Source organism: Aptenodytes patagonicus, chromosome 13 (genome assembly GCF_965638725.1).
Source record: "Aptenodytes patagonicus chromosome 13, bAptPat1.pri.cur, whole genome shotgun sequence".
NCBI lineage: Eukaryota > Metazoa > Chordata > Aves > Sphenisciformes > Spheniscidae > Aptenodytes > Aptenodytes patagonicus.
The window spans coordinates 903,325-917,355 of NC_134961.1; the positions used below are offsets into that span (position 1 = coordinate 903,325).

The 14,031-nt window shown below is 40.9% G+C and overlaps 1 protein-coding gene across 3 annotated transcripts in view; it reads right to left on the reverse strand.

Annotated features, from left to right (window-relative positions):
• ADCY9 (adenylate cyclase 9) overlaps positions 1 to 14,031 on the reverse strand; it is a 95,982-nt gene that overhangs the window by 13,824 nt on the left and 68,127 nt on the right. For all 3 annotated transcript variants that reach the window (XM_076350591.1, XM_076350590.1, XM_076350589.1), the window contains 3 exons: positions 8,656 to 8,815; positions 5,505 to 5,653; positions 2,448 to 2,489 (listed from right to left, as the gene is read on the reverse strand). In XM_076350591.1, the coding sequence (XP_076206706.1) occupies positions 2,448 to 2,489; positions 5,505 to 5,653; positions 8,656 to 8,815 (351 nt within the window). The remainder of the gene's footprint in view (positions 1 to 2,447; positions 2,490 to 5,504; positions 5,654 to 8,655; positions 8,816 to 14,031) is intronic.

Here is a 14,031-nt window from a genome sequence, read left to right on the forward strand (position 1 = left end):
GCACAGCGTGGACAACCCAGAGATGAACTTTGTGCTAAGACTTCATTACCGTTACTCGTATGTCTCTTCCCATGCAACATTAATAATTATCTCAATTCTTGGTCAAGAAAAAGGGAATAATCTCATTAAAGGCATGCAAAACAAATAAGTTTGTTTGGCCCTCTTAGAACACAGGAAAAGCTTTTGTGCTGACTGGGGTGAGCAAGGAACTTTTTTTATTTATTTATGTCAGCGAGAAAGGAACAGCAAAAAACTTTGTTGAGATAAGGGAGTTTCAACTTTTTATTAGTCCATCCCCAGGCAAAAGGGGAAATTCTGTTTGCACAGAACTCTAGAACTGTGGTATTCAACAACGTACATTAAAAGAGCCCTGAAAAGAGAAGCCAAATTCTGCTGCAAATTAATGGTAAACAGAATAGGATTAACTCTCTTTTAACTCCCAACACATAGAAGCATTGTGTCAATTTGTAAGTTTGGACCGCTTCGGAGCAGCGGAGCCTGGACCGTTAACAGAGATCACGCTGGACTGCTACAGTTCCTGCATTAAAGCAGAGACAGCGACACAACTGCTGCCGACAGGCAGGGAGGGCAGCGCTACGTGGTGTTAACACACGCACGACACACAGGCGGCTTTTCCCCAGCTGAAGGAATGACAGTCAACACGCAAATCTAGTACCTCTCATAATACGAACGTTAAAATGAAGTTTAGAAACGTTTAATGAGCCAGGCATTTTGGTCACTGCCTTATTTGGTATTTAAATCACAAGCTAGGATTTGCAAAGCAGGCAGAGAGCGCTCCACGCCTGTTTGCAATAACATCTTCTGCATGCTTTGGTTTCTTACCCACTTTTGCCTTTATTTGTTCTGAGTTAGAAGTTATATTTATGGAAGAAAAATATTTGCATGCAAAGAATGCTTGATAGCTGATTTTTTGCCAGATTTCTAATAAACGATGATGTAGAAATAGTCACTGAACGGAAGACTGGGTTGTCAATTATTTAAGGCAGAATGAATTATTTATTAGTGATTAGCAGCTGGCCAGGAGCCTGCGAAGCTGTTGTCAGCGCTGGGCAAGATGTGTTGCTCAGAATTACAAACAAAAGGTTCGGCGATTTCACAAACGAATAATAAACCACTAGGGATCCAAACTCAGGCTAATCCTAAGACATTACTTCCAGTGATCACCGTGCTTTAATATTTCGTACATTGCCTTTTCAGCAAATTCCCTTCAGTGTTTTAGTTTACAAAAAAATCAAGCCACCTCCATTCTTTTGGCTTCAACTTCCCACTCTGGATTTAGTGAACTGGAAATCTGTTATGAAAATGAAGTTATCTTTCATGACTCAAAGCCATACAGAAAGGAAAACCCATGTTAAAAAAAAAAACCCCAACCAAAACCCAGCACTGTAGTAAGTGCTAACTTCTTGGTGAATAAATATCTAACATGAAAGCACAGTTACCATCTCTCTGTACTTAAAACCCACACGTTTTCTGAACTACCACAGCATTCAGATAGATGACATTCTTTAAAAAGTAATTTTGTTTTGATACGTACTCCCAGTAAAAGCAACATGCTCCTGAATACGCGTTTGTTTAGATGAATTGGTGAGTCACATATTTACAGGGTCATTAGTTCAATCAAGTACAACATCGCCCCAGTATTGCTCCCAAACTTGTAACTGGCAAACACATACTTTTCTAATACCAAAGACCAATAAAAACACTTGAAAAATGGTACTGCAAAACTTGCAATAGAACCATGAGAAATTCAACGCTGAAATAATCAGAGTGAATCTTTAACATGTTCATTTATAAGGGGGTGTTAATAACCCAGGAAAAGATTCTTGTTCGTTTGTTTAAAAGTCTGGGGGCTAAAATTTCATTTGCTCTCAATGATACGACTTGCTATTCTGCCCAAGCGAGCTCAGGGTGGCAGACAGCACCCCGACCGTCACCGCCAGCATGTCTCCATCCCGGCGAAGGCAGCTGGCGTCACAGCCAGCTTTTTCAGCTGAAGCTCCTCTACCGCAGGGAATTCTCACCTGGCCAGCTGTGGATAGCATCCAGCTCAGCACACTTCTGAATGGTGCAAATCAACCAAGGAAGTCAAATAAATAGCTCATGATGTACAGACAATGCTTTAAAAACTGCTACTACTGGAAAAACAGATGCTATTTTTATATAGCTCCTCCATAGTTCTATTTCCTAGAAATCAAATTTAAAAAGAAAATAGCATTACACAACTCAGTGACTGCAGCATTAGCTCTCTGATGATTTTTGGTCACACCCAAGTCCTCTGTAAAGGAAATTACGTACACAAGGAGCTTAAAACACAACTTGTTGAATTCCGAAGTGTGTTACTGCAGATGCAAAGTTTTGCTACATAAAATTGACTGAAAATGTTTCCGTCCCTAAACATAAAGATGGTAGTTCTATATAAAGCTTACCTAAAGTTCTGTGCCAAATCTAGATGAAAAGTTTCCATGGAGCTGAAATAAAAAAGCATTGATATCAGAAGGAAAGTTAAAGCGTTCTGCCAGAATTTCAGTTAGCATTTTAAACTTTTCTATTATGTAGACCGTAGGACCAATAATTGCATTGCATGCTTGATCAGCTTCAGACAAACTTTGAACGTGACTTATCTGCACTTTTTGCTTGGGAGAAGCAACCGTAGTCAGACACAGAGATGCAAACACCTCTAAAGGGTAACTGATGATAACACAGTCAAGATGATGCCTGGAACGGGTAATTGTTAAACAATCTGATCTTACCTTGGAAACATGGAAAAGCAATTTCAGAACTCTAAAACCCAGTTATGCCTTCATCTTATCTGACCACACAATACAAAGATTTAAAAAACCCCCAAAACCCACAAAAACCACCACCCCCAACAAAAAACCCTAAACAACTACAGGGCCTATTTTTGAAAATGCCATTACAGAAAATAAGGCAGTAGTTCAAGCAATTTTTGTGTTTACTTGCATTACAATTTCTCTACCGCAATCAAGTATTACAACTCTCAGGATTAGTTACTTTTGGAAAAAGAAGTAAAGAAATCTGCAGAATGAATTTGCCTGTGATGCATACAAAGCTACAATTACCACGGTGACAGAAAATATTATCCAGGCTAATGATGACAAAGGAACAAAAAAGTTATTCTTAACAAACAAAAGTTATGGGTCTCACTAATTCAGCCTGTATTACTTTTGTTCATGATCAGTTCTATAAGTCACTTTTTCAGATCTGCAGTTGAACAGCTCTGTATATTACTTCAAATACTTATTTTTAAAAGATGAAATAACAACATATTCCACGATTTCTGTACTTCACCCATTAATGGTCACCGCTATTCAAACCACAGGCGAAAATATGCTATCATTAGCAAAATTTCTTAAGAGAATGTTTCTTTAACATTCATACCACTCCTTTAGTAGTCAGCAAAAGCTGATGCTATGAACTGATACAATAGCAAGGTCTCCACCTCTCTGCTTGGGAACAGCCTTTCCCAGTCCCTTAATAAAGTCGAAATGCAGGGAAAATCAAGTTTTGTGTCTGCCTTTCTGCACAAAGTCTTAATACAGAGCTTATGCACAAGCTGATTTACTATTCGCACATATGATTTGTTCTAAAATTTTGTCTTTGAATAAGGAATTAGGAGTTACAATTATGGCACCAAACGTTCTGGTTTTCTTCTGCGACAAAATGCCTTTGACACGGATGCACAGAGGTCTGTTCAAACAATCACTCAAGGGAATGTCAATCACTATGACACCTTTTTCATGCTTTGGGCTTCACTGCCTGCCTTTGTACGGACTTTTGGTACTACAAATACATTGTATTACCCTATTTTAAAAGGCTCTGCCGTGAACCAGCATTTAGTTATGCCACGCTAGCTCCATGCAGACACGCTAGCACGCACGTAGCTGAATGAGCTGCAAGAACCCCTGCTTGGGGGCAGCTGTGGAAGAGTAGCCAGGGGGTCAAGAAATGGCATCGAGGGTTTGCTCTTCACTAACTTCCCTGAGAAACCAAACCCGGGGCTAACTTCTCAGTGAAGCCGGTGGTTGGACAGTGAGTGTCAGCGTTACAAGGGAAGAAGCCAACGGGTGGAAAGTCAGCTTTCTTAATGGGAGAGGGTCACTTAGCGTGCTGGAGGAGAGACGATGTTAGGTAAGCCGGACAACTAAAACCAAAGGGACAAATCAAAGATGAGAAAGGGGAGGTGCATCCAGAATCTAAACACTACGTCCCTCCACTGAAGCCAGAAAGAACTGTTCTGCACTCCTTGCCCGAGTGCTCTGTAGAGAGACAAGAAAGGGATTTTTCTTTAGTCTAATATGATTTAGAAACCATTTGTCAGCTGACTCCAGTTCCAAGTTATTTTTTTCCAAGGAAAGACTTTCTTCCTACAATCCTTACAGCCACTTCCAAATTACAGTTGTGACCAGGTGTGGAGGGGTGACTTTTATTCTCCCTGCCTTTTTTTTTTATATAAATTAGATCAAGATTAAAAGAGACCACTGAAGATACCTGAGGAGGTGATTAAAAGCTAAATACTCACACAAAACATGTATCTGCAAACTCTTTTTGGTCTGTTTGGGGTTTTTTCATGTTTTTCACCATACGATTCAGCAGGCCTCTGAGGAAGGGTAAAAGGAAGGGCTTTTGATAGGAACTAGAATAATCTAGGATAAGAAGTTCTTGCAAAGGCCACGCTATGGTAAGAGTGCCAAAGGCTAAGATATTTCTTCAGCCACTGAGAAGTGCAAGTTGATTATAAAATTTTGACAATAGGAGTGGATGGCTGGAAGGACTCCCTCGACTCTCTTGGCAAGAAAATAGAAGGAGAATACTGCAAAACAAGTTCTCCTATGGGGAAAATTGCTTATCAGAGAAAAAACTGAAAAGCCTTAAGGTTATTGCACAGAAACTGCATTAACTTGATTCCTCTGGTTACTGCCTTGCAGTGTCCTCTGAAAAGGCAGGAAAGTGAGAAAGGAAACAGGGTATTAGAATCCCATTAAATCTAAGCACCTGCCTTCCACAGTGGAAAACTCCTTGAGGAAGGTGGTGGAAGAAAGATACATGGTTCCTAAGGGCAAAAATAAATCCAGAGGGGCGTGGGGGAACAACTGGGCTCTCTGGCACACCAAATGCCTCAGAAATTTCTTAATAAAATAGATTTTCAAACGAATGGTGAAAGGCAATTCTATGGGTCTGATAAGTGTGCCCTAGAAACACATCAATTGAGGACAGAGTGTCATTTCAACACAGATTACAGAAAAGAGCCCCTCAGACATCGTTCCGAAATCCTTCCCAAAAAAACCCAAAAAACCCCCCAAAAAAGCAGAACTCTTCCCAAATCAAATTATTAAGTTTGAGATGCTGGCGAAATTCATGGCAGATACTAAAATCCCATGCATTAGACCCTTGCTTCACTGACAGAGAAAACCAAATTTGTTCATCTAAAACATGGTCTATGAGCGCTAAGGCGTGATGCTCACCTGTCTGGACACAAGGAGATGTAGAGCAGAATGAGAAGCACTGCTCCTACTACGGTTGCCAACAGAGATCTCATCCAGGAGCTAAGCTGGCAGAAGTTACAGTACTGCACAATGGTGATCAGAATCGCGCAACACATAAACATGGTGTACTGCAACAGAGAGAGAGAGCGTGAGTTAGCTTCTTCTTGCTGACTGGAGTCCTTCTGCACATAAATGCCAGCGTAAATTAAAGAATGTGTGATATGAAAGAGAAGGATCTAATTTCATCTGTATTATATGCACAGTAAGTAATCCCTCACAGTGTCTGTATCAGGAGACAGCACTTGAAGATGGAGGTCTTCCCTTCAAAGAGCAAGAAAACTTTTAGCACAGGTAGTTTGTCACGATTTTCCCTAAATGGAGTTTTGTATTACTGCATTACACAACCATTACTTCAGTAACTTTCAATGCCTTCGGCTTACCTTTGCAAAAAACTCAGTGCCTCTTCTTATTAGAAAAAAAAAAACCCAACACAAAAAAAAAAACCCAAAAGGTAAACATTCACGGCAACCTCCTCTCAATTGCTGGGGTTAGCCCCTGCCTGTTTTAAACTGAACGTCAAAATTCCACTGCATTGAAAACGTGGAACGCATTCACCCTCAAAAACTTCACCCAACTGCCTACCTTTAAAAACGCTTTTTAGAGGACATTATCGTACTGGCCAGCCACAGGTGAATTCAAATAAGAAAAAATCTGGTTTGATAACAAAAGGCAGGTATCAGTCATTGTCAACTGATGCTTGGTAACACCACCGCTTGTGCCAATTTGAAAAGACAATTTTGGATTTTCTGTTCCAAATGCCCTATCTCAAAAATCTTTCCCTTTCCACATCTTTACTGGATAAAGAAAAGGAAAGGCAGAATGGATATATTGCCCAGAATGTCTTCAGTTCTCTGAGATACAATCTTACAGTGGTCAAAACCCTCAAGCTGATGCGCAAATTTTGGTTTTATCAAGAATATTCGTGACCATCCAAGCTAAAACAGAGTCTCCACAACTGCATTACGGAGTTCTGTTTTAGCTATATACTGCATTTTACAGTATCAAATGATCATTCTCTCCCTTTCTCATTTTAAATTTCCTTTACAGCTGAAGTGCATAGACTGCAGATTAGCAATACTGTAGCATAACAAATAAGCATGTGATTCAGAAGTAGACACAGTGTATGGGAAAAAACCTTACATAATTTACCATTTTTAAACCACAAGCACAGTTGTCATTTTTTTAAATGACTCAACAACAGATAACAGGAATTTCAGAAGTGTCCATAAAAAAACCATAATTTAAACTTACTTTTTTTCCCCCATTTCAGGTCTCCTAAAGTGGCAGAGCACTGGTTCTCACTCCAAGTGATGCCCCAGCATGAAGCCAGCCTATAGAGGGTCAGTGAGTGCTGTGTTTTACTATGTATGCATGGCTTTGGAAAGTTTTTTTTTTCATTGCTGTTTTTGTTAATTTTGATTTTAATTATTTTATATCCAGGGAGGGTATAAAATGCTATGAATAAAAAAAAACTTCGCAAAACCATGTCATAGTAAAAGATGACACTTACCTGACCCTCTATAGATTGACTCCATTTCCTAGAGCTCCATGGCTGTTGAAACACTGAGCACAAGACGAGTTGGGACATCTCTTGGAGAGTGAGCCAACAACCCCACGACTCTGGAGGACCTGCAAGAGGAAAGAAAGCAAAGTTCATTCTCAGTTTGGTGATGAACACCACCATCTTACTGCTGCTGCCTGAAGCATTTAGACTAACAACCTGATCTGAACAGGTATCGAGAATACACTAACAAAACGCTTCTTCCAACATCATTTTTAAACGTTTGGAGAGATGATCAAGGATGGTGATGAATGGGATGATATAAAAATCAGTCGACAGATCTGAGAGATTTGAGGGTTTTCACCCCCCTTCAGGGTGAGGAAAACATTCCTACAATTAGTTTACTGGCAGTCACGAGGGAGGAAGACCATCATTAAACTGAAAAAAAATAAAATTTATAGCTTAAAAATAGTTAACTAAAATTCACAAAAGTTAAAAGCTGCAGAATGATTTTAAACATGGCATGTGAAAGAACATCGAATACACTCTTCGGTGACTGTGATAACCATGGAATAATGTATCTTTAAATCAGGAAGGACCAAAAAACATCTGGTCCTCACATTCCCACAGAACAAACACTTCCCAACACCCAGTGATAAAGTGTAATAGGAAGAAAGAAGAGGATCTGGTCGTTACCTATGCCCAGGGCCCTGAAATAGCAAGAGATTTGTGAAACAGAATTCCCTGAAGATCCTGGAAAGGAAGGATTGTACACTGTGCTACCGAAGAGAAACTTGCAGAGAAACAAACTTTCATCTTTGGTTCCAGTTCATTTTATTCACAAACAGTTTTTAAGCATTGATTTTATGCTACAGTTAGCCTTTAAATTAAACTATTCCTCCCCCTCCTCGATATTTAACCCCTTGTTCCCCCCTTCTGAATGTTTTTATTAAAGAAGACACCAAATCCCCTGTGGACCTTTCTGTGGCTGGGCTAAATATGCCAATTTCTTTCCATTCCTTTTCAGAAGACAGCTATTACATTCCTTTAACCATTCCCGCAGCCCCTGCACGGTAATCATTTCTATGTACTGAGAGCTCTCTCCTTTGAGTTTCTCCCTCTAACTCTGCAAAGAAAAAACATCCACTGCTAATACTGTTCTCGCTGTTGAGACTCACTAATGTGCATGCAAAGTTTTTAAGTATACACAGCATCTCTGATGACAAACTCTAAATCAAAACCAGAATGAACGCAATGAAAAGTCTGAGATACACTACTTGCATTATCCAGCAGAAGTGTTTGGTCTAAGGAAAAAAAAAAGTACGTATGTAGGCAGGCATTCACAGGTATCCCTCTCCTCTTTTGTGTGAGAGTTTTCAAATAAGCAAGTGTCTGTATTTACATAACAAACTAGGCATTTCATCATACACAAAAGCCCTATCCCTTCCCTCTAAGGGATCTGTATCAAACAGATGTAAAGCACGAGGGAGGTGAAGGAAGACGGCAGGCAAGCAACAAGCTTTGTTAGATCCAAAACGTCAGATTACGAAACAGAGTTCGACAACTTACATGTATATTTGTTTCAAAATCAGAGGTGAAGTGTGAAAAAACTGCAAGAGCTGGGAGAGAAACCAGGATTGCACCAAAAAAATGTCGAGGCAGCCAGCCAGATATCACCTCCAGGAGACGCTTGGTGCAAGTCATCACCTCCTCCAGAAAGAACGCCATTCTGGAACCAATGGAATCACAGATCGAGGCATTAGTTTCAGCGCATCACTTCATACATCTCATTTACCTGTAATAATAGAACTTTGAACTCTTCATTTAGACTGTATGAGCAATCACAGCACATTACACACCATATCACCTGTTGGTAATTTCAGGAAATAATCCACCTTTGCTGAAAGATGACTGGTGGTTTGCTCCGGCAAGGGGTGTCAGCAAAGGGAGGGAGAGCAAGTGGGACGGTGGGCTTTGAGAAAACAAACCGAAATCCAAATTTCACTTACTTGGAAGGTAAGCGTAGGAAAGACTTCTCTCCATTCATAAATATTTAGCCTTAAAGCAGGTGGGGAGAGGGGAAGCTTTTACAAGTTAAAAAAATTACTCAAAATAACACCAGAAATGTTTGAAAAGCAGGGCTGTATACCCTGCTAACAGATCAGTCACCCAGAGGCCGTGCAAATCCACGCCGCCTTAACATTATGCGGCAATCAAAACCAGTTCTCCCAGTTACAACCACCCCGCCAGAAGTTCCCGTCTGCAGTCAGACCCCGTTCCCTCTCATTAGGGAAGAGGAAGAAGAGTGTGGGCTGAGAGCTGGCACCCTCGGCAGGCAGCAGAGCCTGAGAAGCAGTTGTGACGAGCACCGCGGAGGCCAGCTGGCAGCTGACACGCTCCTCCGCTCGCCTGTTGGTATCTATCATCGCAACCCAGTTGGCTCCGCACAAGGCATGCGGGAAGGAACGGTTCTTGCCTCAAGCTGCTGATAAAACGACGGCCCAAACCTGTGAAGTGCTGAAGGAGCCAACTGGAAGAGCTCTGGAGAGCAGCTTAACGGAGATACTTCGTAAGTGAGAGCATTTCTAATTGTTAAAATGAATAAGCAAAGGTAAAAGGATGCTTAATGCTCGAGGACATTGCACAGAAAACTATTATTTATCTACAGAAACAAATCCTCGGGATAACTTGCTTCTTAAAGCCCAAAAACATTAGTCACTCTAGAAGAATTGCAACTGCTGTTCAAGTTTCTAATTATTTTTATGAAGACATAAAGAGGTAACGTGGTGCAGTTAGCTTCATTCAAAGCCATTTCGTTGTGGATATATGCAATTATCAGAATTAGTCTGGGCAGGTAATTCTGCTATTGTTGTAACAGTGGACCACAGCAGAGCCCAAACAGCAAATAACTACTATTTTTTTTGAACAGAGATGCTCACAGCTAAAAAAAAAAAAAGTATAAATACAACATACACTATGAAATTCACAATCTCCAAAGTTACACAAGTTATTCCATATTATCAACATCATTTAAAAGAGAAAAGCTATCCACTGTTTTTTTTAACACTGTTGTCTAAAATACAAGGCATTATGCTGGATAAAAGCCTGCTACAAAACAGGACAAATTTTAAGTTCTTTATGTGAATTTGACACTTATTCCACACCTTTAAATATGTATTGTTTATGAATGATATTTTAATTCTCTGGCCTAGACTTCTGTGAATTTTGCAACCTCAAGCATTTTTTGAAGCTTCAAGAGCTCTTCTCTAATTTAATATATTAAAATCTGGAAATTATACTTAAATGCATAGAAAAAGATTAATTTGGGGTAACAGGATGGAAGACGCTGTAATACATCAGGACCCCACGAGAGGGTGCTCACAGATTTGTTAGTTCCTAGTTTAATGGACTTCCATTTACACCAAAAATTATAGCTATAGTCCATCATAAAAAAGAATTTCCAACAAAGCACAGAAATTAAAAAAGTGTATATAAAGCAAAATAAAAATTAAAAAAAAAAAAAGCTCTCTAGCGTAAGAATTGGGTTTTCTGAAGCGTTACATACTGTTGCCTCTAACAGCAACGACAGAACTATCCCTGTCTTCAGTGGCAGCCAAGTTAGCCCAGTATCGAGTACTTCTGAAAATGCCACCCAAGTTCATGCCTCTAAAAATAAAGTTCAATTCTCCCAAAGCCTACCAATTAGGATTAACATTTACAAGGCTGAACTGTGAGAAAGGAAACCGAATCGGGCTCCAACCCAGAGCGCTCCCCGGGGCTAAACTACATCCCCGCGCTCCCCCGTGGCAGCTGGGTGGAGAGCCAGGAGAAGCCAGTCTCTCCGAAGGCAGATCAGCGACACCTCTGCCCACGCTCTGCGTGATCGGCCGTGTCGCTCCCATGTAGGCTGGCACAGAAACCAGCTCTGCGGCACGCAAAGCATGGCAGATACCCAGTGCAGCTCATGTCTCTCACCCCAACCCACACAACAGGGACTCCATGGTGCAGAAAGCTTTTTTAATTTTTTTTTTTGCCAAGCCTCCATGCCAGGACAAATTCTTGTGGGAACTATAGCAACAAATCCATCAGCGAACCCGATCGGTTAATCCTGTGATGAGGACACTTCTTTATTTAGGCAGCTGCGTGTTTCAAAAAAGCTAGCGCAAATTCCAGGACAACGCCACATTTCTCGTGATAATGTTTACCTTCTTGCATTGATTCCCCCCTCCCCAGTCCGGTATTTATCGCAATGCTCTGCACTCTGGAATTAAAATGATTGAAATCTCATCCTTCACAAAACAGTGAAAGCCTGTGAATACAGCACAACCCTCCCATCGCAGGAAGAAGTGCATTAAATCCAGACAGCAATGAGAGCTGCAGACAGATTTAATGGCTACAGGGCAGTATCAGTAAATAATGCAGTGCCAGTGGGTAGCTCAACAGGGCTTAAATGCTAAAGCATCCAAGATGTTTACACAAGCTGGAGTTCAAATTAGTAACTTTGACATAAATGATTAATGGGTAATGGAGAATGTTACCATCATTTCTGTATTTACTGGCAGTTTAAAATCAATTCCCATAGTTCAAATCAAAAGCTTTTGGCATAGCAGCAATTTGGTGGGATATTAAATACCAAAGTCACAGATGTTGGAAATAAATAAGGGCAAACAGAATACATTGTTTTCCCTTGCATCAATACTCCCTATCAGTCATGTCGTTAACAGAACCGGTTCATTAGGCTCTAGCTGCAGAAAACAATTTCTGTTCCCGGTCATGAGGAATTTAGGAAGACCCAACGGGTTGGCCACAGGGTCTCAGCTGTGGACAGACCGTGGGTGTTCCTTCAGCAAGCCCTGGGAAGGTGAAGTACCAGGCAAAGGGCAGTTTTGCTTAGTCAGACAACAGCAGTTTCCCGTTCCACTGTTTTGATTGTACAATTGAACTTTCTTTCTTCATCCAGAAAGCATCTTTTTGCCCTCTAGAAAGGTACTTCTGAGTTTATGAAGCAACTTATCAAGTGCTCCCACCTCTCACTCTTTTGAACAGGGTTGAAATATCCACTATTCTGGCCTCCTGTCCTCACTCAGAAGTCATCACTGAAGGATGCCATCAAAAGCAACACATTTTTTTTTTAAACAAACTTATTTATAACAAGTTTTACTCGAGAACAAGAACTAGATGTCAAAAGCATCTAGTTAACAAAAATCCTGTATTTACAGCTAAAATAGCAGGCCTTTTACCTGTATTCCTGCAGAAGCACTCCTAAGAATCCCAAGTGAAATCTCACACACTGTTATATGTTCCATGACATTGCCCACGGTATTTTTATAAAATAGCAGAACTTTAGGACCTCTTACACTTCAATTGAACTCATGAAAAGCCAAAGTAGTCACATTTCAAGTGCACAGAAGGACATTCTTTGCACTACGTTTACAGAACAGGAGATGACAACCTTCCACAATGGCGCTTACAAACGAAGCACCATTTTTTGCGTGCAGCTTTATACAATTAATTTTAGAGTGGCACTTGTGATAACAGTGGGATCCTCATCTATAGGTACTCCAATAATTTATTATTAGACACTTCAGAGGAATCAAAACATCCTTCCCCCTTGTAAGCCTTGCTCCGTGAAGACTTCTGCTCTTCTAGAACTTAGAAGTTTTAACTCGTTTCTCATTGTACAGGCAGCGATAGTGCTCTCCTCTCCCACTCCTGCAGCTGGACTAAAGGTCGTAGCCACAAGAGCTGTAGCGAGTACTTCCTAGGCTGAGTCCTGGATTCAATTAAAAGTCAGACTGATTTAAAGGCAGGGTGTTTCACATCATGATAATGAAAATACAATGAGAAACTTAGGCAAGAATCTTCTGGTCCTAAAATAATCCCTTTTCCTGAAATTCTGGGATTGTGCCCAGCATTGTAGTCCAATCTCCTCCCTTAAGATATCTCGGTGGTATTCTGTGATTGTCATTTGGGATGACATTTCTGCACAGGAAGTTCTGCACTGTTTCTGTGCATAACGCGTGGTCAGAGCGAGCAGTCCTCGCTTTGAAGGGGATTTGAAGAGGAAAAAGACGATTTTCTTCTTTCTGCTCAAGGGAACTGTACAGAAGTGCGTGCCTCAGGTTGTGGAGACTGGAGTGGCCCAAAAGCGTATTTTATGTATTTACTATAAAGTAAATACGTATTATAAATTCAAAACAAAAAAAGCCCTCCAAGCCAAACCAGATACCTTTTCCTACAAAAGCCCCCCCCCAAATACGCCATTGCCACTACATTTAAAACTGAAAACCTACCAGAAAGCTTCTGAGATTTTCATCTACAAAGACTGCTCTTTTTTGGTGTATAGTGTGAGGCTATTTTCAAGAAGGTACCCTGGGTAAGATCTACTCAGATCTGAGATGATCCTGTTTTGCACTTTAAGAGATTTACTGAAGTGTTACCTTAGATGCAATGATCAGAGGTAAGCCAAGTACAAAGTATACCTCATTAGGAGAGGAAAGATCATGAATGTGAGCCCACGGTAGCAAGTTCCTGAGAATCAATTGCTTGTAACTGTGGAGTAAATAACCAGGTGATTTGCAGACACTTCCCTCCCACCAAAAGAAAGGAGCAACACCTCTCTCAGTTGCACGACAGGGGCTCCAGTAGCAAGGGATACCTGGGGACTTGATTCCTACGTCCCTACTCCTCAACTGCCAGTTTGACAGAGGGCAGGGAAGGGCAGCAATCGCTTCTCCCATCCAGCGATTCCCAAACCAACTGCGAGAATTTGTGGGGTCTTGAGATTCATGGTCATCTTGACTCCAACGAATGCAGCAAGTGCTAGCGACCACCGATCATCTGCACCCGTAGTAGCTGTGCAGGAATTGCAATATTCCCTGCATGCCCAAACCTCCTCTGAGGGCCTGTTAGGATAAAGACAGTCCTGCACGCTGGCAGTACAGA